Consider the following 23,639-nt stretch of genomic DNA (forward strand, 5'->3'; position numbering starts at 1 on the left):
TCGAAGACGATTCGAGAGCCGCTAATTGAAGCAGCACTAAGTTAAACAAATTTTAGATCAAAATATAACAGCTCAGCGATTAATGAGAAAAATTTCTTTTTAGGTCGTGCTTTGTCTTTTTGGACTGCAAATCTACAAAGCTATTGCAGCTATTTTTAGCAATCTGCAGGCTATGTATAGTTTTGATCCTTAACTATTTTCTACGGTAAATATATCAATACGGCAAATAATAAAAGTCATGAGGTTATGAGGTGAGCTCATAAAAAGTTTTTGTGAGCAATGAATGTGAGACAGTTCTCATCTTTAAAAAGATGTACTCTCTTTTTTTGTAAATTACTCCCGGTTCTGCTGTGCTTGAAGGGTGTCGAATTGTTAAATAATTTTTGTTTAGTTCGTTTTGCAGCTCAATTAATTATCTGTATATGATGCTCTGTTTAAGCATGGCAATTGGTGGTCGAAAAGCATCTGATTCCACCCAATCTGTGAGATCAGGAGGAAGTGGCAGTGGTGGTGGAAGTGGAGGGGGCTACGGAGGAGGTGGAGGTGATGCTTTTGGCGGACAGCCGGGAGGCATGAACAATAATCAGAGGGGAGTGGGAGGTGGCGGTGGCGGTGGATACCCGCAATTGCCTCGTAAGTACACATAGACTGTTTATCAAATGACCTCTTTCAGAAAGCAGTGGTAGAGATCTTTCTTGCCGAATCGTACCTGATAGAGCTATATCGCTTTTCAATGAATCCTCCAGCTAGTACAATGTCTATCTGTCTTTCTACTTATGCATTGTTTTTGAAGCAATTTGGATTTCCAATTTCTGGTCTTTTCGGATTTTGATTGGAGATTGTTAGGGTTTAAACCCATCCTTCAATTCGTCAAATCCTTAAAAATGTGGATATAAATGAACCTAGTTTATCAAAGTTTATCAAAGTCCGCGAGCTACAGTACTTCACAGGACCCTGGACCAAATATTTTCATAATTTGGCTTCCTCTTTTTATTACACTCTCCAAACTACATTCACGCAATTGTGTCAAGGTGTATGTATATATTGAACTAAAGCAGAGCAAGTCAGTATTTAAACATTTGCAGTGACTGTCGCTGGTAATCTTTGGAATAACATTTTTGCATTAGGAAAGGTAAAATTGATCTCAATCAATGCGCAAGCGTAATGTTATTTTAGCCGCCTACTATTTTACTATTGTGTGCTCAGTTGGTGCTAGAATTAGATTGTATTTCCTTCGACTGAAATATAGGGGCTTCTATTTGACCCTCAGTTCGTTTGAAACAACTTTTACTTCACACTTGTGAAAGGGGTTGTTCGTCTTAAACGAATGTGTTGGAAGCAGAAATTATTTGGGGGTCTAATATTGAACAATTTCCTATCCTTGAAGAATGCGTGTGTCATGGATTGCTGTTTTCTGGTCTTTTAACGCCGAATCTGGAATTATTGAAGTCTTGAACGTTGTGTTATAAAATTCAAGGTCTGATTTTGTTAAGTGAAAGTAACAAAAAAAACAAATTTAATGGCAGTGAAATGTTTCACGAAGTACAGCGTTTACGTGCTGCATCCTTTTTTAGGAGATATTTAAAAGTAGATGCTAGCTAAAAATCCTCTTTTCTGTAATTTGTTACAAAAGTTTTTTTGTCTGCCGATTGACATTTCGGTCATGTTGAGTGGTGACTTTGAAATTGGGGTTAGTGTGGACATAATTGTAACGTGTATTGAGAAAGTATGTAACTCAGACATTTGAGAATATATATATTTTGTGCCTTCGGTGGAAAGAGATAAACGTCATTTCAGTTTTCCCCCTTTGAAACCGCGTTTTGAACAGACCTCGTGTAAATATATAATATATGCACCGATACATGCAAAATATAGAACTATACGTACGTGTACGTATACGTGTATGTGTGTGTTTTACCATAACGTGGTTCTCTTCTCTAAGACAGGCCATAACAGTATTGAATCGCAAGTTTTAGCATGTATGCATTCTTTCATTCCTTGTTCTATCAAAATGTCCCCCAATTCAGACTGAAGAGATAGCTAGCTAGCTAGCTAGCTAGATAGATAACCTAGCCTACAACTAAATGCATAAATGCGCATCAGATATCCAATAGAACGCGCAAACACACAGACAAAGTATAAGTGCGTTACTGGTGTGTTGTGGTTTTGCCAATAATTAAGTCATGCAAAACGTTATTTTTCCAACAGTGTTACTCCTTTTTCTCTCTCTTTCCTTCATACTTTTCATCCATAAATTTTATTTCCTTATATTTACCACCATTTAGCGGAAATTTATCAAGATGGCGAAGTGAGGTTTGAGGATATCCAATTTATTTTGCGTGTAATTTACGCCGTGCTTGGCAAAAGTTTTTCATTTTTTGCCACCGACACCAAATTGGACTAATCTTGGCGTGGTCTTCCCTACCTTAATATGAGCAAATAGTTTTCGTCACCTTTTGTTTATGTTGTTTACTCAGTTGCTACTTGGGCTCCTTGTTTACTAATTTTGGTCCAGAATTGATTAAGTTTCTGCATAGGCATCTGAATGGTTTGCAAATGTTGATGTTCGCTATCCTTACAAATGTGAAAGTAGAATAATATTTGACAATTACAATAGATCCAATGACTTAATAGATGTCTTCCAAGTGTGATCAATTTCACCTCGTATTAAATTACGTAATTCTTCTTACATGACCTCGCTTTGTGCCACATATATTGCCTCGGTTTTTGTACTTTACTAAAAAATTTTATCATCATTCTTCAGCATATTACAAACATATCTCACTACTAGTTACACGCTTAAGTGTGATTAGTATTCTCATTGTAAACAAACCCCTCAAAAAAGCTTTCTCTGTATATACGAGAATCGTTCGGAAGTGTAAGAAGCAAATCAGTTATCTGTCAAAAAAATGGGAGAATACAGTTACTTCAATGGTAGCAGCATTTTTGACCCCTCTGGGGCCAATAGGCAAAGTGGCAACATTAACCAAGGTTTGCCTCGTCGGAGATTTGGCATAAATTGTTTTCGTAATTTACGACATAGACTAATTGAATTCAACCAATGTTTAAGGTGTATCCAAATTCTCATCGCCTTATAGAAACTCTTTAGGCTTTGTTTCTTTACCCTGTGAGGATTTTTATTTTTATTTTATTGGCAATGTGAACAAACTAAATACTAGCAATTAAAGACAATATTACAATTTTTATTTGCCTTTAAAAAAGTGTCATAATATCCACTACAGATGGGGTCATGCATTTGGATATCTGTTATAAGCAGTGATATGTCCTGCTTCGAATGGATCATTAAAAGTAATTAATACAAATTATTATTATGCCAAATCTCTGGTTCAGTCAATGGCGCCAACCGCAACAGACTTCCATCATCTCTGGGATCCGAACTCGGGGTGGCTTCCTCAGGTTCCTCCGGGGCACATGCGGGGGGTCCTAATCAGAGGTCTCCCCTAATGTCCCTGGGTGCTTCTTTCTCCACCCCCTCAAGTGAAAACATGTCATCGCCTGCTAACCCTAACCAATCGTCGTCTGGTGGAAGTACTCGGTCTTTGTTCGCAGGTGCAAATTTTTTCTAACATATGGGGATAGTTTGCTGCTGAAATCTAATTCGCTGATTAACTTCAATTCAGCGGCTGTCGTTCGTGGGACCATAGGTATTATATGGTTGGACTCGTTTCTTATAGTTCGTCGATTTTTCTTGATCATTTGGCTCCCGTTTCTAAGGGTCCGAAGCGGAAATGATGGTCCATCACTTCTACTGCCGATCATGTTGTAACACACGCGTGCAAGTTTTAAATTTGCAGATTCTGGACTATAAATTTTTACTATATATAGTGTCAGATTATAAAACTGGCGGCAGTCCGTGTTTTAAGCAGGGTTACATGCTTTTGTTACTCCATAATTCTGGCTTCTAGCTCGAACTACTACGCGTTACTCTTTTAATGTCAGATTTTCTCCTAACCTTCTTCAAAGTTATATAAGCTATAAGTCTCGGTTTGTTAAGACATTTATAATGGCGCCATTTGCTGAACCCTTGTTATTCAAGTGTTTTTAAGCTAACGTGTTTTCAGTTTTTGACGCCTGACTGCTGACTTAAGCCGTTCTCAATTGCAACTGATTGAGTTTACAATCGCCCTGTAAATATTGCAAAGCTAAAAGGATTGCGATAAAGCCAGACAACCTGGTCATCAATTCACATTGCATGTGGTTATGAAAACTTACGAAGGCATTTAGTATTGGTAGTCTCCTTCAGGGGCTCGTGGATTGCTCTGTTTTTTGTCTTTACTTAAGCTATTTTTGTCTGTTGGTTTGTCTATTCGACTGATTTTAAACAGATAAAGAACAATGGCGTTGCGTGGAGAAGCAGTTTTGAATTGCTCGCAAGCAAAGTTCCTAACAATTATATTAGTCATGTTGGTGTTTTTTATGCGATTTTTGCGTGATCTTCTTTCGTCTAACGCTTTGACCTCTCGAGTGACCTTCTCACGATTGAGTTTTTTTAGTGATCTAAATTGAGTTTTGGATAGAGATCTAAATTGCTCAGAATTGAAGCCGTTAACTTAATTCATGGCAGTATACTACTAAATTCAAATCAAAGTGCGCCAAAATTGGTTCTATTTTTCATTTTGGATCTCAGTAGTGGTATAAAATAAGCTCTATTGCCATTATTTTAAGCCACTTTGTGAAATTATACACCCACCGGCTGAAGTGAGGCACAATTGACCCCCATCTGTTGTTTGAGGGCAATTCATGTTTTTGAGTTTTACTATTCTATCATGCACACGAGTCCTTGAAACCGCTTGAAAAAGAATTCATGGTGCATTTTCTCAATTGTTGATCATTTGTGTTGTTTCGGCATAATTGTTGCAACATTTTTTTCAAAATGGGGAATATATATGCGAGACTGGCTTTTTTTCTTCAGTCAAATTTTCACTTTTTGTTTACTCATCGTAGTGAAAAAAGAAACGACATTTTCAATTCTTTAAAGGCCTTGTTTTGATTATTAGCCGCTTCAGCTTCTCAGCTGGCTATTAAAGCGGTCCGTTTTGTTTTTTTACAATTCAAAGAATTTGAATTGTATTGGGGCGCGGTCTTTTTTTTAAAGATCTGTTCACACATTTTCATGATCTTTGAAGTCAAATTGGAATAGTGATTTTGGTCACGCCGAAACAGGAAATGGAGCAAAAAAGCCAGTGGTTTTGCGACGTGAATTTTTTGCGCTCTAATTTTAAAGTAGAGTAAGAAAACGGTGTTTGAACAAAAATTTGGTTTCTCGGTAGTGGTTTTTTGTTCACATGCGGCAATTTCACTCTTGATTTTAACTGTTTTCTCGATTTTATGGATCGGATTTTTTTTCTAAAGGGTTTTCTCAATCCATTCACAGCTCATTCTTGACCTAGTTTTTTGTTTGAATTAAATTTTCATTTCTTGCTAGTGGTTTGTTTGTTCACATGCGGCATTCTGACATTGATTTTCTTTTTTTTCTTATTTTTTATCTGATTTTTTAAAAAATGGTTTTCTCAATTCACTCACAGTCCATTCTAGGTCTAGTTTTTCTGTTTAGTCAATGAAAATTCTTTGAATTGTACGTCAGGACTTGTCCTGCTATATTTTTTTACTTCGTCGAACAAAAATTTTTGCTTTACCTTAGTTCACAACTTGTTCAACTTTTTGCTTGAAATCTTTTTGACTTTTCTAGGTTAGTTCCACTCTTTTTTCATTCTGCTAAAAATGTTTTTAAACAGCAGTTGCTCAGCAAAGCAGTTCAGAATGAACAGAGCCAGTATCAAAAAACGAAAACAGAATTTGAAACGGGATAAACCCATAAAGCCCAATTTTAGACGCCCGTAACTGGAACTTCTTAGTTACCATCTCTAATGCTTATTGGTATTGATACTAGCCCTTGTTTTGTGTTACTTCTAAACAGGGGTATGTTCAGCTCCAAAATTACATCAAATTAGTTTGCACTTTGAAATTGTTTGTTGTACAAAAATCATTTTTTTCATTAGTTTCTTTCAATCCCAATCTCGGTTATGGGAATCAACGGCGGCTATTTTACGGCAATCTGCCGGGTATGTTTTGTATTGAAAACTACAAAATTTATCGCAGGTTGACATCCCCAACCCGCGTCCCATTCATGTTTTCCTTTCCCACAGTTTTTCCTGGGTGGGGGCATATTAAAATAGTTTTGTTTAGCTATTTGAATAGGCTATAATGTTTAATAGCCGCACAGCGATAGCTGGGGCTATTATTGGCCTTTTCTTGTCTTTTACAATTCAAAGAATTTGAATTGTATTGGGGCGCTGTCTTTTTAAGATCTGTTCACACATTTTCATGATTTTTGAAGTCAAATTGGAGTAGTGATTTTGGTCACGCCGAAACAGGAAATGGAGCGAAAAAGCGAGTGGTTTTGCGGCGTGAATTTTTTTCGCTGTAATTTTAAAGTAGAGTGTGGTGTTTCAACAAAAATTCGGTTTCTCGGTAGTGGTTTTTTGTTCACATGCGGCAATTTCACTCTGATTTTTACTGTTTTTTCGATTTTTTGGATCGGATTTTTTTCTAAATGGTTTTTCCAATCCATTGACAGCTCATTCTAGGCCTAGTTTTTTGTTTGAATTAAATTTTCATTTCTCGCTAGTGGTTCTTTTTGTTCACATGCTGCATTTTGACATTGATTTTCTGTTTTTTATAATTTTTTTTAAAATGGTTTTCTCAATTCACTCATAGTTCATGCGAGGTCTAGTTTTTCTATTTAGTCAATGAAAATTCTTTGAATTGTACGTCAAGACTTGTCCTGCTATGTTTTTTATTTCGTCGTCATGATTTTTGTTACGACCATATGACGTCACAGCCACTTTTTGTTCATTCGTTCATGCAATTTCAACTGAATTGCATGTGTGACGTCATTTTTTGCTCTTAGTGGAGCGAGTTTTTTTGTTCATGCACGTGATTAATTTTTTGGACTCACTTGACTTACCTCACTCTCAAAAATGACTTCCTCAATTTGAAATTGACTTTTATTTACTTTAATTCAAAGGATAAGGTCAAATGGGTGTATGTCACTCTAAATGAAGGTTTTTTGAGACCAGCTAATAGAGGCAGCAATAGCTCATACAGATTTTTAATCAAAATATAACAGTTCAGCCTTCAATGAAAAGACGAATTATTTTGGTCTGTCTTTTTTACTGTTTTTTTAGACTGCCGATCTTCGAATCTATCGCGGCTATTTTCTGGCAATCTGCCAGCTATGTTTTTAATCTTTTAGCATGTTCAGATACTGTTCTGCAATTAATTATTTATCATCCGATTTTTTTTTAATAGTTTGAGGTTTTGCAGCTATTGATACTTTAAGCTAATTTAGCGATTTTTTGGTCCTTATTTTGTTTTTTTTTGTTTTTAAAAATTCCTTCTATTTTCCAGTTATTTCATGAAAAAAATATTTGAGCCTGACATTGCTCAATTATTGCTGTGTGAGTAGTTTAGTGGTTTCAATTGCATAGGAAAAAAATTGTTTTCAGGAGTACTTGTTTTATCCAAAGAATTTATCGATTTTTCTAGTTTTTGGATCAGTTGGTTTTTTTTGCTATTTTCTAATCTTTATGGACTCATTTTTGAAAGTTTCCTTTCTGGTGGTTAACAGCTATTGTCCGAACTATTCTTTTTCTGTAACGGAAAGATTTTCTTTACAACGTAATAGCTCTCAAAATAACAAAAATCAACTGTAAGTATCAAATTAAAATCAAATTTATAAGTAAAAGTAGAAAGAATGTTCTTTTGTAAACTCAGATTTTATTCTGAACAATTATTGCAATCTCTTCGAAAATAACAATTTTAGTACTTTTAAGACACTGAAGACGCAAAAAACGGTTTCCTGAAATGGACATAAAATCAATCAAATATATTGAAAAGTAAAGCTGAATTTTTTACCCTCTTTTTTTCCACTCATGATATTGTCAGAACGACTCAACTCTAGTATAATGAAGTACAGTAAATTTGAGATTAAGTTAGTTTATGGATTGCCAGATTGAAAAGTTAAACGAAATTGTTCATAATTTGTTAAAGAAAATTATTTCTCATTTCTCTGTACATTGAAATTTTGCACTTCAAACGGATCTTTACCAGTCTCTGATCGTTTCTGTTATTTAATAAAGTTATCGATTTTGATGTTCCTTATTTAAGAAACAAAGGTTATTCTGAAAGAAGAAAAATTTTGTTTTCTCAGCTCCTAATTTGTTTTTAATTAAAAATTTCCTTTTTCTTTCAAAATACTCTTGCTTAAAAGCGGGGAAAGTGCTTATGTTTTAATGTGACTGTTAATCAGGATTTCCAAACGCTACTAAATGTGAGTTTTTAAGGTCTCCTTTTAACTTTTCTCTACATATTATACACAATTAGAGGCAGAGTGCCAATGCTGTCAGAAGTGAAGAAAATAGACAACTTATTAATATTTGCCGCAAATCGCGGGCCTAAATATTTTCAAAATCAAACTTATGTTTCCTAAACCGTGCCGGTGACACATCTTTGAGATCTTAAAAAACGATTAGGCCCATTGTGCTCGTAAAACAAAAAGTACAACGTATTTTGAAAAACCTCAAAAAGTTCATTTCAAATTTATCGTCAATTTTGCAATTACCAATACAATGGGCTCAAGAAGTTCATATCTAGTTGTCCACCAAAAAGGTTCGAGACTTAACTGAACGGTAACGAATCTTGAGTAAAGATCAGATGGCAAAACTAAAATTTTTAAAAAAACGTCTGTGTGAGTGGGCCTCTGTGTGGTTTTGTGTGTGCTCAAGTATTGTGTGGAATGTATGTAAGGGCGTGGAGTTAGAAAGAGAGCTAGTGTGAGAGGTTTAGTCCCCTTAAAGGTTAGATAAAATAGAGACAGAGTGCAGGAACTTTCAGAAATTTTGAAAAAAATACATTTGCTACAAATTGCGGCTGTGACAATGTCCAATGCCTGAACTGGGTGTTTTTGAAACACGGTGTTAACACGTCATCATGATTTAAAAAAGTAATTGTCCCCTTATTCTCATGAAATGTCCAGATTGACAAAATATTTCAATAGTTCAAAATTTCAAATTTATCGGCATTTTTTTCAGTTATTGATACAATTGACTCACAAGTCCACACCTTGTGTTCCAGAAAAAACAATCAAGACCTTAAGGAACGGAAAAAACCTGGAGTAAAGATCAGATGCCAAAAATGCAATGTATTGTTTTTGGTCGGTGTTTGTTTTAGTGTTTTTGTGAGTGAGCGGTTTTGCAATGTGTGTATATACGTTTGTGTAAAATGTGTTTTTTTTGTAAGAAAGCGAGAGCGAGAGAGGAGGGTTATTATGTGCGTGAAGTGTGAGGATCGTTTCTTTTAAAGTTAGAGAAAGTGTAAAAACTTCCAGAAATCATGTCAATTAGAACAATTACTTATTTTGTGCAGCAAAATGCTGCTTTCATTAAGTCCGAAATCAAAAATGCAAGTTGATAAATCTCGCTGATAACTTATCTGTAAGATTTTGAAAAATGAAGTAATAATAGCTCATGAAATATCAAAGTTTTAAAAAGTTAGCTTTCGAAGTTTGTTGTCGAAATTGCAGTCACCAAATTAAATGTCTCAAAAAGTCCACATGTAGGTTTTCCTCAAGAACAAAGAAGGTGTAAATGAACAGTGACGAATCTATTGTAGTAGTAGTAGTAAAAGACCCAATTCCAAAACAGGAGTGAAGAGATCATTTAGTCCAGGCATCAAGAGAAATTAAGAGCGACAATTTTTACAAAAACATTTTACAAAATAAGAACAAGAGATATCAATGTTAAAACGAGTAAGTTTTTCAACTAGAAAAATATGTACTTTATTGCGAAATATGCCCAGCGGCATATCGAATTTAATAACATTTAGCTCTGGCAGTTCATTTGCACATCTGGTGGCCCTGACAAAAAAGTTATCTTCCGGTCAATGACCTTGTGTTGAAAAAACTATTTTGTATTTTACCCTCAACCTCCGCTTGTTTATTGATCATTTTCCAAAGCAGCACCATGTATGACTGAATCCTCTGGTAGCAAACTGTTAAGAAAGAGTCTCTGAAGTGGAGAAACATAATCGTGATCAGAAATAATCCATCTGAAAACTCTTGATTGAAATTTCTCCAGCTTGCGCATATATGTTACAGAAGACTGCCATACAGAAGAACCGTAAAGAAGGATGGAGAGGATGAGGCTTTGATACAATAAAAGTTTCCTCCTTGCTGAGATCGTGAAAGGCACGTTTCGCTTTTTGAAATAAAAAATCTTTTTAACTTTAGCTAATTTTGTATCAATGTGACGCTGCCAGCTCTAATTACTCCATATGGTGAAGCCAAGGTCTTCAGTATAGTCATTATAATCCAGTGCTGCCTCACCAAGTTTTAATACTTGCGAACGGTCAAAATTGAAAGGTAAAATTTTACATTTAGACGGATGAAAGCTCAAGCAATGTGAAACTGACCACTGCTGTAAGGCGTTAAGGTCTTGTTGTATAAGCTGTGACTCGCAGCTTGTAAAAATTTTCAAATCATCAGCGCACAGAAAATACGATCCATGTGAGATTACATTTGGCATATCATTGATAAATAACAGAAAAAGAAGTGGTCCAAGGACACTGCCTTGTGGTACACCAGATGTCACATTCCAGAAACGAGAGAAAGTGTCATTCTCTTTGACGCACTGTAAGCGATCAGAAAGATAAGACTCAAAAAGTACCATAAAGCCAGGACAGAAGCCGAGAACTTGAATTTTAGACTGCAATAAGAGATGAGGAACAGTGTCAAAGGCCTTCCTGATGTCAAAATAAACTGCAGGAGAGCTATTGTCTTGAGATTTATATACAATATCTAAGTAATCAATCATTTGAAATACAGTGCTCCTTAATTTCGTGAATCCGTTTTGCTGTTTGCAAATTAAAAACTTGGAGATAAAATAGTCGCACACTCACGAAAAACGAATGAAGGAATATTAGTAGCACCCATAGAGCTCGAATCATCAGCGCAATAATAAGGTTCTTATCTCTGTTTCTGAAAACGTTACGTTGTCTATACACAACTCTGGCAGAAATTCATAAGATGCTGGCACATCATATTTAATACTGGCAGAAAAAACGGAACCAAAGAAAGTATTAAAACCATTTGCGATCTCAGAGCTAGAGGACAGAGACACTCCGCTATAAGACATAACAGAAGGTAAAGACTTACTGAAGCCAAGTGTTCGCAGCAGCCTAAAACAGTGAGAAGAACATGAAAGGTTGAGTTCTTCAATGAAAATTTGCTTTTCCAATTCAATCGACTCGTTAAGAGATTTATTAAGTTCTCTTTGTTTTAGTGAGAGCAAAAGTGTGCAGTGTTTTGTAAGCTTACGGAAGTTAGCCTCTTTCTGATTCAAGAGGTGCATTGTTTTCGAGGAGAAAAATTTTGGCGCATTACGTCGCTGAGCTCTTTTCATTTTAACACATTGACTAAAACTTTCTTGCAGATAAAAATATCAGTGCTCAGGATAGTCCAAAGTCTTGATATCGTTGAAACTTAGAAATTTGAACCAGTCAGGAAGATAAAACTTGAAAGCTTGCGCAGTGAATGACGAGCGTGAAACCTGATTTAATTTTAGCATCAATCAGATAGAAGTTACAAGAAAAGAAGATCTGGTAATGATCGGAAAAAAGTTTGGTTCCAATAGATACAGGTAATTGATCCACATTAGACAAGATAAGAGCCAACGTGTTGAGACCTTTGTGAGTGGGACCGCTAAGAAATTAATTCAAATGAAGTTTGTCAAGTAAATCTAAAAACTTAACTTCCTGAGAGTTAATCGATGTAAGTGTTTCCCAATTGATACGGGGAAGATTAAAATCACCGGGAACATAAATATTAACTGTTGTCGCAGGCGAATAGTTGCTGACTAAACATTTGATTTTCGCTAGGTATTCATTTAGGCAATCAGTGAGCAATTCGATGTTGAAGTGAAATAGAGATCCGACTGGTTGTTTGTATATCAATATGAAAAACGACGGTATGCTATCTAGAAGACCACACGCAACAGAGAAAGGATATTGTGGTAATTTAAAATCAATTATTTGTGTTTGGATGCAATTAGAAGCAGCAATGAGAAAACCTCCGTGTTCCCATTTGCTGCGATCAGAACGTGCCACAACGTTGAAATGAGATCCGGGTAATACTTCTGAATCACAAATGCTTTCAGAGAGCCATGTTTCCGTTAAAAAATTTATGGAAATTGATGCTGTTGTCATTATTCTAACCAATTTTCGACGATTAGACAAGCTGCAATTTGACTGACAATTGAGAAGCAAGCAGTTGGCTAGTGTTAGTCAATTACTGCTCATTTCGACTTCACGCCCTTGATAATAAAGTTTCAAATTCTTTATCCGAGTCTTCGTTATTTTTTCCTTCCTGATGAATCATATGAAGCTTTTCCCGAGGACATCTTTCTCCTTCTGTCTTTCACTGGATATCAGAAACTTCTTTATGTACACAGGTTTTATAAAATTTTGCAGGTAGTGACTTCTAGCAAAGCAATTCTGAAGGAAAAGGGGATTGGAAGTTGTGATAAGTATAGGACGGCAGTTTCGCTTTTGTTTGTTCAGGGGATTGACTTTTTTGCCAAGTCTTCTGAAACCTGTCACATTGCCGTCGCAAGCTAACCCCAGATGCGATATTATTTTTTTGACTTCCATCGAGTCCTTCTCGATTTGCGACAAATACGAGTCTTCAGATTCAGTAGCACCATTTATAATAAACTGCAGATCAGGATTTTTGTTCTGAGCTTTTGAGCGACCTGATGTCAGCATAGCATGATATGGTGTCATTAACAGCTTTTTTGACGTCTACGTATAAATGACTAGTAATAGACTCCTTAACAGCTTTAGGAATTAATTCTGCAATTGATGATGTAAATTTGTTACTTAAAGAGTCAAATAAGCCATTCAACTTAGCTTCGGTTTTTGAAGAAGTGAAGATGTTGTCATTCTGCTCGACACACGAGTCACAAAGCCACATACAGTTGCGCTTAGCTCCAAGCCGTCTAACTTCTTCCTCGGAGAACTGAGCACAGGTACCATGAAACCAAAGTTGACAACTTTCGCACCCAATCGCAGAACCGTCATCCTCTTTGACTTTCTTGCATTGGCTGCATTTGACTGATGTCTTAGTAGAGTTAACTCTTTGATTCCTTGATGCAATTGTTCAAGCATACATTCATATGAAACTATTTAATCTGTTTTTTATCATGTCTTTATCTGTTTTTTATCATGTGTTGTATTTATGTGTTTGTTTGGTTTTTCTGTATCCTACACTTAATTTTCTCGATTGAGCTAAAGGATTGTGGTTTTTGTCTGCGACAGACAGCATATTTTTTTGGTTCAAACAGTACAAGCAAATTTTTCCATATAATCAGATTATTCCTAGCGGTTTCTCTGACAGAATTCAAAAGTTGTTGTCGCAACCTTGAGAGGTATGCTGGAACCTTGTGTGCTCTGCACGGAATCAATTTCTACAATGTAACAGCTCGGGAAGGCGACAAATTGGTTTTTAGTAACATTTATAACCGTTCGATTTTTTTGCCTATCACCAGCAGATTGCTGTTTTTACCTGTCAAAAAGTGAGAATATTTTGACAGTTTATGGCTGCGATTTATATAAACGGCTGACATTTTTGGTTTGAACGTTTTTCTATGTTAAGATAATACGTTTCAAATGTTTAGGGCGTGCTAGTTAAGCTGTGTCGTTCCGTACATCCTATTTCATCTATTAATTTTAACTTAAAAGCTGAATCTTTCTAGCCGGAACGCCGTCAAGTCCTGGCGATGGAATCTTCGCGTGCCTATCTCGCCCCGACCAGGGTCGCGAAGGTCGTCCGATCTACCTGAGAGCGAACCACTTCAAAATCAAACTCCCAAATATTGACATATTCCATTATGACATCACAATCACACCTGAAAAGTGTCCTCGGAGAGTGAACAGAGAAGTTATTGACAATATGTTCAGGATGAATCAGAAGACATTTCACACTGGCCACAAGCCAGTCTATGATGGGAGGAAAAACCTGTACAGCAAAACACCTTTAGTGAACAACTTTGACGGACCAGTACGTCTTTAATATCATGCTCTACCGTTCACGAGTTTTGTTAGTTGCCTTAAATGTCAAAATGGGTATTGCTTTTTGGCTGCGTGTGTTTTTGTTCTTTGTTATTTAATGATTTAGTAGACGTATGCTAAATTTCGGCTCCAAATTATTATCAAAGGGTAATCATATTTTCTTATTGAATAGTGGTGTTACATGAATGTTCTGAGTGTCAGCGTATGTGTATTATATTACGCTGAAAATTATTTTCAAGAACATAAGCCTCATTAAAAATGTATTTAAAAAATAGGATTTTGTTTTCGACGGGACTTTGAAGACGTGAAGCTTAAGTTATGCCTTTTGTTTTAGCTTGAATTAGATGTGACTCTCCCGAGTGACGAGAACAGAGAGAGGGTGTTTAAAGTGGTGCTGCAGTTTGTGTCCAAAGTGTCTCTAGGTCTGTTGGATCAGGTGCTGGAGAGGAAGAGCCAACACCCCCCTCCTGAGAGTATACAGGCACTCGATGTCATCATGCGACATTTTCCTTCCATCAAGTGAGTTGAACCCCAAATTTAACACATTCGTGCAGTTGGCAATTTAGCATTCGCTGTACTACAATTTAAATTGCATGTCTTAGATTGTTCTCGCACAAATTTTTTGCAAATGTCTTAAATGAAAACCATGAGTTAAAAATTCTCTCAATGAATTGAATTAGAGTATACGATCTCTAATTGAAGGTTAGTAGTGATCACCCGAACTAGATAAGTAAGTTGCCAAATGAAAGCATATTTGTGTTTTCAGCTACACTCCGGTGGGTCGATCGTTCTTTTCACCTCCTAAAGACTACTATCACCCACTAGGGGGAGGAAGGGAGGTGTGGTTTGGGTTCCACCAGTCTGTGAGACCTAGTCACTGGAAAATGATGCTAAATATAGATGCGAGTGCAACTGCCTTCTACAAGCAACAGAGTGTCATTGACTTCTTAGTTGAGGTTAGTCGTCAGCAGCTAGCTGTCCGTTTTTTGCAAGGATTTTGGGTGAAAACATTAACTAAGCTAATCTGGACAGTTTTTACGATCATTTTATTCATAGCCGCCCTCATCTTCTCAGCCGGCTTTTATTGCGCTCGTATTTTTTTTACAATTCAAAGAATTTTTACAATTCAAAGAATTTGAATTGTATTGGGGCGCTGTCTTTTTTTTTATAGCTGCGAAGCTGTAAGCTGAGCGAAGCTATATTGCGGTGCTCTTGGTTTTTTTTTGTTTCGTCGTCTGACGCTCTTTTTTCGTTTTACATTTGTTCACACAGCAAAGCTGAAAAAGTCAAATTTTTTGAATGACTTCTTCCTCTCACTAACGGCATTTGCGCGCGTGACGTCATTTCTCACTCGCTTTAGCAAAAGTTTTTAGGTTATTTGCGCGATTAGATTTTGATCATACGTGACTTACCTCACTCAATAAAATGACTTTTGCACTTTAAAACTTAAGTTTATTTTGAATTTGTTTAAGGTCAAACGAGCTCATATGTACAGTATAGGTCCCTAATAAGAGGCTTCTGCGGAATGAATTTTAACAAGCTTTATTAATTTATTGCTGAATGTTTTTCAACTAGTTTTTTTGAGCGGCGTCGATTTTTTTTCAATTTAGATCTTTATCTGTTTCTATCTCTATTATATGGCACGCAGGTCTATTCTTTCGCAGCTATTCCGGCAATCTGCCGGCTATGTTTTTTAAGATCTGTTCACACATTTTCATGATTTTTGAAGTCAAATTGGAGTAGTGATTTTGGTCACGCCGAAACAGGAAATGGAGCGAAAAAGCGAGTGGTTTTGCGGCGTGAATTTTTTTCGCTCTAATTTTAAAGTAGAGTGAGAAAATGGTGTTTGAACAAAAATTCGGTTTCTCGGTAGTGGTTTTTTGTTCACATGCGGCAATTTCACTCTGATTTTTACTGTTTTTTCGATTTTTTGGATCGGATTTTTTTCTAAATGGTTTTTCCAATCCATTCACAGCTCATTCGAGGCCTAGTTTTTTGTGTGAATTAATATTTCATTTCTCGTTAGTGGTTTTTTTGTTCACATGCGGCATTTTGACATTGATTTTCTGTTTTTTTTTTATTTTTTATCAGAATTTTTTAAAAATGGTTTTCTCAATTCACTCTTAGTCCGATCTAGGTCTAGTTTTTCTGTTTAGTCAATGAAAATTCTTTGAATTGTACGTCAGGACTTGTCCTGCTATGTTTTTTTTACTTCGTCAAACTTTTTTTCGCTTTACCATTTTGCCGCTTTTTCGACATTTTGCGTGAAATCTTTTTGACTTCTCTAGGCTAGTTTCTCTCTTCTCTCATTCTGCTAAAAGTGAATTTGAACATCAGTTGCTAAGCAAAGCAATTCAAAATGAACAGAGTCGGTATAAAAAATTGAAGTCAGAAATAGAAACGGGATAAACCCATAAAGCCCAATTTTAGATGTCCGCTATTTGAACGTCGTTCCTATAAGTCTTAGTTACCACCTCTAATTGTTATTGGTGTTGATAGTAGCCCCTGTAGCCTCTCTCTAAGAAACAGAAGTATGTTCAACTACGAAATGCCATCAAAATAAATCGGACTTAAAAAATATTTTTGTACAAAAATCTTTTTTTTTTTCAATATATTCTATTCGTTCAATCCAAATCATGCTTATTGGAATCAACGGCGGCTATTTTCGGGCAATCTGCCGGGTATGTTTTCAAACGTATGTTTATTTTACCACAAACCGAATCAAACGAGTATTCAAATCTTATATATATCACAGGAGCCGAGAAGCGATAGCTGGATGCTATTACTGATGTAATCGTAGATTTTTTTTACAGTCTAAAGAATTGTGGTGATCAATTGTTTTACAAGCGGAAGGAGAGTAATGATATCTTCCACGTTTTAACAGTCTGTTAACGCATTTTGCCAGTAATGTCGAGTGGTTATTTTTCAAGCAGAACTTAAGGGTTTACTTGGTCTGTTGGGGAATATTTGTTTTGGATCGCAGCTTAAGAAGTCTTTCAGGAAACTTTTTTACCTTTGTTTTACGCCATTCTTTGCTTTCAAGTGACTTTTCCAAGTTTTACGTGCGTGATTTCAATTGCTCTCATTCCGAAAGTTGGCTGCTAAACTAAAAGGATTGTCAGCGATTGATTATCAAAGCCGTTATAGCTTAATGGTTAAGAAGCCAAACTGCTATCCTGGAGTTCGAACACCCGATGGGACGGGTTTTTTTACACTCATAAAAAGTTTCTAAGTTTTACACTCTAAATTTAATTTCCCCGTCTGTTGTTCGAGAGCAATTGATCCGACGTTAGTCGGTTTTTTTGGCGTATCGGAGTATTGAAGTAAATAATTAAATGTCCTCGAACAATTGTCCGAGTCAAGTGTCTTTTTACATAAAAGTTTCAGCCGACCCCTCAGCCATTTTGTTCAAAATGTTCTTCCGCTCTCTTGAGTGGTTTGACTGGTCGTTTTGATATACGGAATAAAATGGCAAACAAGGGCGTTTGTAGCTCTATTAGAGCTTTAGAATGTTTCAATTGTATGGTTCACTTCAGGTGTTGAGGAAGAAGAATTTAATGTTGTGAAGGCATTTTTTTAAAATTTTTAGAGGTTGGGACCCCCCCCCCCCCCCCCCCCGCCACCATCTTCCTAACCCGTCCCGCAATTTCCTGCTTTTAGGGATATATTGAGGTGCTATTGGTTTTTGGTTTCGTCTGACGCGCTTTTTTCGTTTTACATTTCACACAGCAAAGCTGAAAAAGTCAAATTTATGTCATTTATCACCCCCTCTACTGGTAAAAGAAGTTAGTTCATTTGCGTGACTAGGTTTTGATCATATGTGACTTCCCTCACACAATAAAATTGCATTTAAACTTTAAAACTTAAGTTTAGTTTGAATTAGTTTAAGGTCGAAGGAACGTGTTGTTGTTTAAATAGTCTATTTTAAAAATTAATTCCAAAACATGGTAAAATCAAGTTTGTTTTGATTGCGTTCAGTTTTTTTCCGTGAAGAAATTAAGTTTCACTTTATTTTTAGGGTTTGTGAACTCTTTTCCATATTTCTATGCTACTTCGCTGAAGAACCATTGTTTAGTTTTATGGAGTTCTTAGCAGTAGAATCGTTTTAGTAAATTACTGTTTTCTACAGATTTCAGATTTTTTACGAAGTTAAAAAATGGCTGAGAAATTAAAAATTTTTGAAAAATGTAAGTAGCAACTTTTAAAAATCACTTTACTAACAGCTGCTAAGCGTTAGTCAGGCTATTATTGATTTAATTGCAGTTTTCACAACTCGAGGAGGAGTTATGATGATCTTCTGTTTATTTTGGAATTGGTCACTGTGTTAAGTGTCTCTTAAACCGGATGTAAAGTCAATACCGAAAGTGAAAACGAGTGTTTGGGTCATGATGCTGAACAAAAGTCAAAAGACGGAAAAGTTAGAATGGTTTTCGTTCATGCATCATTCTCCGAGCAAGAGAATTAGATGTGGAAAAATGTTTGCTACTGTATAGAAAATTTTTCATGTGCGGCATTTTCCAAGCTTTTTATGATCTTTATAACATAAATTTTATCAGTCCAAATGGATTGTCCAAAACTTTTGATTTAATTGTCATCAATAATAAATTGTTTGTATCAAAGAAAATTCTTTATATTAAAGAGCTTCTGGGAGCAATTCTTCGAATATCGGGCAACTTGTAAGAATTAAAGATTGTCATCCGGTTTTGAATTTTTTTTTCTCTTTCCCGGATTTTTTTTGTGTTTATCGTTCTGATTCATATAGTTTACCCATTGTTTCAAGATATTTTAACCATAGCAAATTAAGGTTATTTTTTCGAATTCATCATTTGGAGAGATTTTGTGAGAATTTTTTGAGAAAATTTGACATATGGCCTTTTATTTTATTAATTGCTCTCAAACGAAGTTTGTACCAATTATATTAGTCCTGTCGGTCTTTTTTTATGCGATTTTTCGCTTGACAGATTTTTCGTCTGACGCTTTTGATTTTTCGTCCCCAAAAACGGGATGAACAGGTAGCGCCCAGTGGGAATTAAGTGCTTTTAGAGCCTTTCAGCTCAAACTGTGTTGGAGACTTATACTTATGGTGTGAAGGGCGTTTCTTAGAGGTTGAAGACACCCTCACTGTTGACCCCCCCTATTGCCCCCCCCCCACCGCGCTAATGCCCCCCACCCCAGTGATGCCCCCAATCGACACCCCCCCCCCCCCCCCCCCACCGTCCGTGGCTAGCTACTGACGAACAACCGCTTACTAAAAACGCAAGTTTATGTGAAAATTTTTGATAATTTTTTTGATTTTTATCAGCCCTAGGTGTCAAAGAACCTCCTCTAGAGTTTGATAATAGATTTCTGCATTGTTTCTAGTAGTAATGGAATGGTTTCTACATTTTAGCATCACGAATTTTAGAAATTTTTAGACAAAACGTGCAATTTTTTCAAATTTTTTGACATTTTTTTCTTATTCAGTTCTTTCCAGACCCAAAGGCCAGCAAAAATCCTAAGAGGTTCGTTAATAAGTTACTGACAATTTTTTAATGGCTATGGAATAGTTTTTCAACTTTTTAATGTCACAAATTTTAGCAATTTTTTGATAAAACTTGCTTTTTTTCAAGTTTTTTTTGAAATTTTGTGTAGTTTTTTTTAGATTATTTCAGACTCAAGAGCCCAGCAACCTCCTCTAGGGTTTGGAAATAGGTTACTGAATAATTTTTAAATTAAATGGAATGTCTTGCAAGATTTTAACATCACGAATTTTAGCATATTTAGCCATTTTTTTTCCAATTTTTGACATTTATACTCATTATTCAGATTTTTTGAACCTCAATGGTCAGAAAGCCTCCGTTAGGGCTTGATAATAAGTTACTGGAAAACTTTTGTTGGTCATGGATTAATTTTCATCTTTAATATCACAAGTTATAGCAATTTTTTTTTATAAAACTTGCAATTTTTTAGTTTTTTTTAAAGAATGTCATTTCTTAGGTTTCTCTAGCCTCAAGGTTCACGGAAATTCCTCTAGGGTTCGATAAAATATTACTGCATAGTTTAGAGATGTAGTGGAATGTTCTTCAAGATTTTAATATCACGAATTTAAGCAATTTTTTAAAACATTTGCAATTTTTCATGTTATTGATTTTTTTTCCGGTAACAGAGGCCCCCGAACCTCCTCCAAGGTTTGATAATAAGCTGCTGCATAGTTTCTAGAATTAATGAGATGGTAATCAACATTTTTTATGACTCCAGTTTTAGTAATTTTTGGATAAAATGTAAACTTCACATTTTTGGAAAATTTGTATGTTCCAAATGTACGGATCTTTATGAGCCTGTGAAACAATTTCTGGCTTGAAACAGGGATACCGGATAGTCTCCTGAGACAATAAATTGGTTCTTAAGATATTAATGTCTTGCATAATGTCATCATCTTTGCGTAATGTCATCATCTCTGATCCTCATTATCAATGAATTATAGATGAAATGTTTTTTATCATAACTGATCTAACAGGCACTTTTTAGGAAACCATTGTTAATTGCTCTCAAAGGCAATTTGTAGCAAATTTATTAGCCCTGTTTGTCTTTTATGCAATTTTTCGCTTGGCCGATTTTTCGTCTGACCCATTTGACTTTCGTCTTCAGAAACGGGATAAAGATGTAAGGCCCTGAGGTCACTAAACCGTGGCTAGCTGTTGAAGCCAACCGTTCGCCGGTCGTTTGAGAGCAATTCGCCCGACGTTAGTCGGTTATGTTAAATGTTTTTTGTCGAACTGAATATTTTATAAATAGTGTATATTAGAAGATAGTTTCCTGTGGCTTAAATAAAATTTTGCGTCGCGTCGGCTCCGGAGTCTTCTCGATTTTTATCACGACCAGTTGATTACACGCCAAGAAGTGAAAGTGCGATTTTTTGATGACTTCTGCCACTGCAAATGACTTGTGTGCGTGATGTCATTTGTTACTGCTTTCTGCATAGAATTAAGCTCAATCGTGCGATAAATTTTTGAGCATGCATGACCTGCTGAATAAAATGACATCTGTACTCGCTTATTAAAACTAATTTCATAGCTTAATTTCTGAATTGGATCGAGGTCACCCAAGCTTAATTATAAGGTTATTTTACTTGAAAGACAAGTGTTTGAAATTTGATTTGAAAGTAAGGTTAATTTGAAATTATTTCACTGAAACTGAGCTGACTACATCTAGCGCGTTATTTATATAATTTTGATAGTTAAATGGCACCACTTGGGGCGCGCATTGAGGTTAAGCTGAATCAGTCTCACACTTTTTTGTCGTTTGTCCTGGTGATTTTGTTCCCTGGGGGTCTTTGTAGTCTTTTTTCTTGCTACAATTACATAATATAAACAAATAATATGAGGTTGTTTAGGTACTGGATCTTAAAGAGAGTCAAGGTCAGGAGCTGAGCAGACAATTGAGCGATTCACACAGAGTCAAATTCACAAAAGAGATCAAAGGTAAATCCAGCTATCCTCCTTCATTAATGAATTTATGTTGAACATTGCTATGAACATAATTAATTTACTCAAATATTTTTCACCGCTAATTGTTCCTTCGTATAGGATCGAAAATCGTGTTCGCCCTTGAGTGCGACCCGCATTTTTACTTTCTGAAGTAATTTAAATTAGGCATTTGGTTAAGTATTGAAGCTCGGGTTTTTGAAGCGACCATGAGATTTTAATTCTTATTCATTTTTAAAGGGAAATTAACGACTATTCGCTTAACTTAAATTGTGAGTATGGTGTGGTTTAAGGCCTGAAGGTGGAGATCACACATGCTGGTACACAGAAACGGAAGTACAGAGTGTGTAATGTGACAAGGAGGACTGCACAGCAGCAGACATTTCCCCTCCAGTTGCCAAATGGACAGTCGACGGAGTGCACTGTGGCCAAGTACTTCAAGGACAAATACGGCATCAACCTCAAGTTAGCATTAAACACATATCTAATCTATCAACAGTTACTATGTTAAAATTGTCAGCGTATTACGCTGCCCTTAGTCATTAAGTCGTTATGCCCTACGAGTTTCATTACTCAATTTTGAAAAACTAGAAGTGAACTTTGTTGTTCACTTTTTGCTTTCAGTTTTTTTCACTCGAATGTTGACTTAGTCTGTGCATTTTCAAAGAGCATTCATTTTATGCCAAAGAATTATTCTAAGAGTCAGAAATAGTGTGTAGAAATAGATTTTGACTTTTGGAAACAGTTAATTTGGAGAAAAAAAATTAAAATTAACCAACCCTATAAGAAGGTGGTGTGAAACTTTAGTTGACACATTTGACTGAAAGGTATCGTTTGTATGATTGTGTGATTATAGGTATCCTCAATTGCCTTGCCTTCAAGTGGGTCAGGAGAGCAAGCATACGTTCCTGCCACTGGAGCTGTGTAACATAGTGGGAGGACAGAGATGTATCAAGAAGCTAACAGATATGCAGACCTCCACTATGATCAAGGCCACTGCTAGAAGTGCACCTGACAGGGAAAACGAAATATCCACTCTGGTAGGTTTCAACCAATAGGCAACTAGTGCGAAATTTACAATTTAAGTTTGGTTATTGCTAGGAGATTGGAGAAGTTAAGTCGTGGCTTCAACATTTGTGAAGTTGTGCTTAGCTTTCGTGAGAAGACATATTATTGTTATGATAATCAGAAATTGCCGTTATGTGCAATGATACCAGCTGGAGTATTTTTTCTAAATTGTTCAATTTTTGAAAGATGGTTGTGTTGAGATACTTTTTATAACGATATTGAATTGTTATTAAACGAACAAGGAGAAATTTATTCTTTCTTTCTTTTCTTTAACAAGATTAATCAGCAATTTGCTACCTGTGTTCAGATCAGGAATGCTGGCTTTGACCGTGACCACTATCTGCATGACTTTGGCATAACGATTGTGAACGAGATGGTGAAGGTCCCCGGCAGAATCCTTAACCCTCCCAAACTCCAGTATGGAGGAAGGGTCAGTACATTTTTATTTTAACTGCAACAACTGCCGCCTATTAGTTTTGTTTACCGGAAATCTTCCTAAAATATGTTTAATTGCTCTCAAACGAAGTTTGTAGCAATTATATTAGTCCTGTCGGTATTTTTTTATGCGATTTTTTGCTTGACCCATTTTTCGTCTGACGCTTATGACTTTTCGACGAAGCCAACCGCTCGCCGGTCGTTTGAGAGCAATTCGACCGACGTTAGTCGGTTATGTTATATTTTTCAGCGCCTCGAAACAAAGAGGCTGAGTGATACACTCAACGGATCTGTGATGGCATTGTTTGCAAGCCAAGATTTTCAGATTGTGCTTTCCTCCCGAGCCTATAGCTATTGACAAGAGAAAATGGTTTTGCTCTCAAAATCTGTAGCAATTATATTAATCCTGTATTATTTTTAATAGCCGCACAGCGATAGCTGGGGCCATTATTGGCCTTCTCTTGGTTTTTTTTTCGTTGTCGCGATTTTTGTTACGACCATATGACGTCACAACCACTTCAAATCTGC

The 23,639-nt window shown here is 36.1% G+C and overlaps 1 protein-coding gene across 2 annotated transcripts in view; it reads left to right on the top strand.

The window, feature by feature from the left end:
* Positions 1 to 425: 425 nt before the first annotated feature.
* LOC142347874 (protein argonaute-2-like) overlaps positions 426 to 23,639 on the top strand; it is a 48,764-nt gene continuing 25,550 nt past the window's right edge. Inside the window, exons 1-9 of one of the 2 annotated variants that reach the window (XM_075399019.1) lie at positions 1,959 to 2,991; positions 3,352 to 3,570; positions 13,830 to 14,134; positions 14,480 to 14,664; positions 14,912 to 15,101; positions 21,518 to 21,605; positions 21,902 to 22,073; positions 22,465 to 22,648; positions 22,984 to 23,106. In XM_075399019.1, coding sequence (XP_075255134.1) covers positions 2,910 to 2,991; positions 3,352 to 3,570; positions 13,830 to 14,134; positions 14,480 to 14,664; positions 14,912 to 15,101; positions 21,518 to 21,605; positions 21,902 to 22,073; positions 22,465 to 22,648; positions 22,984 to 23,106 — 1,548 coding nt within the window. In that variant the 5' untranslated portion in view covers positions 1,959 to 2,909. Of the gene's footprint in view, positions 634 to 1,958; positions 2,992 to 3,351; positions 3,571 to 13,829; positions 14,135 to 14,479; positions 14,665 to 14,911; positions 15,102 to 21,517; positions 21,606 to 21,901; positions 22,074 to 22,464; positions 22,649 to 22,983; positions 23,107 to 23,639 lie in introns of those variants that run through there. The other variant, XM_075399020.1, reaches the window with a different exon arrangement.

The sequence above is a fragment of the Convolutriloba macropyga genome, chromosome 10, assembly GCF_964194025.1.
Source record: "Convolutriloba macropyga chromosome 10, txConMacr16.3, whole genome shotgun sequence".
NCBI classification, from domain to species: domain Eukaryota; kingdom Metazoa; phylum Xenacoelomorpha; order Acoela; family Convolutidae; genus Convolutriloba; species Convolutriloba macropyga.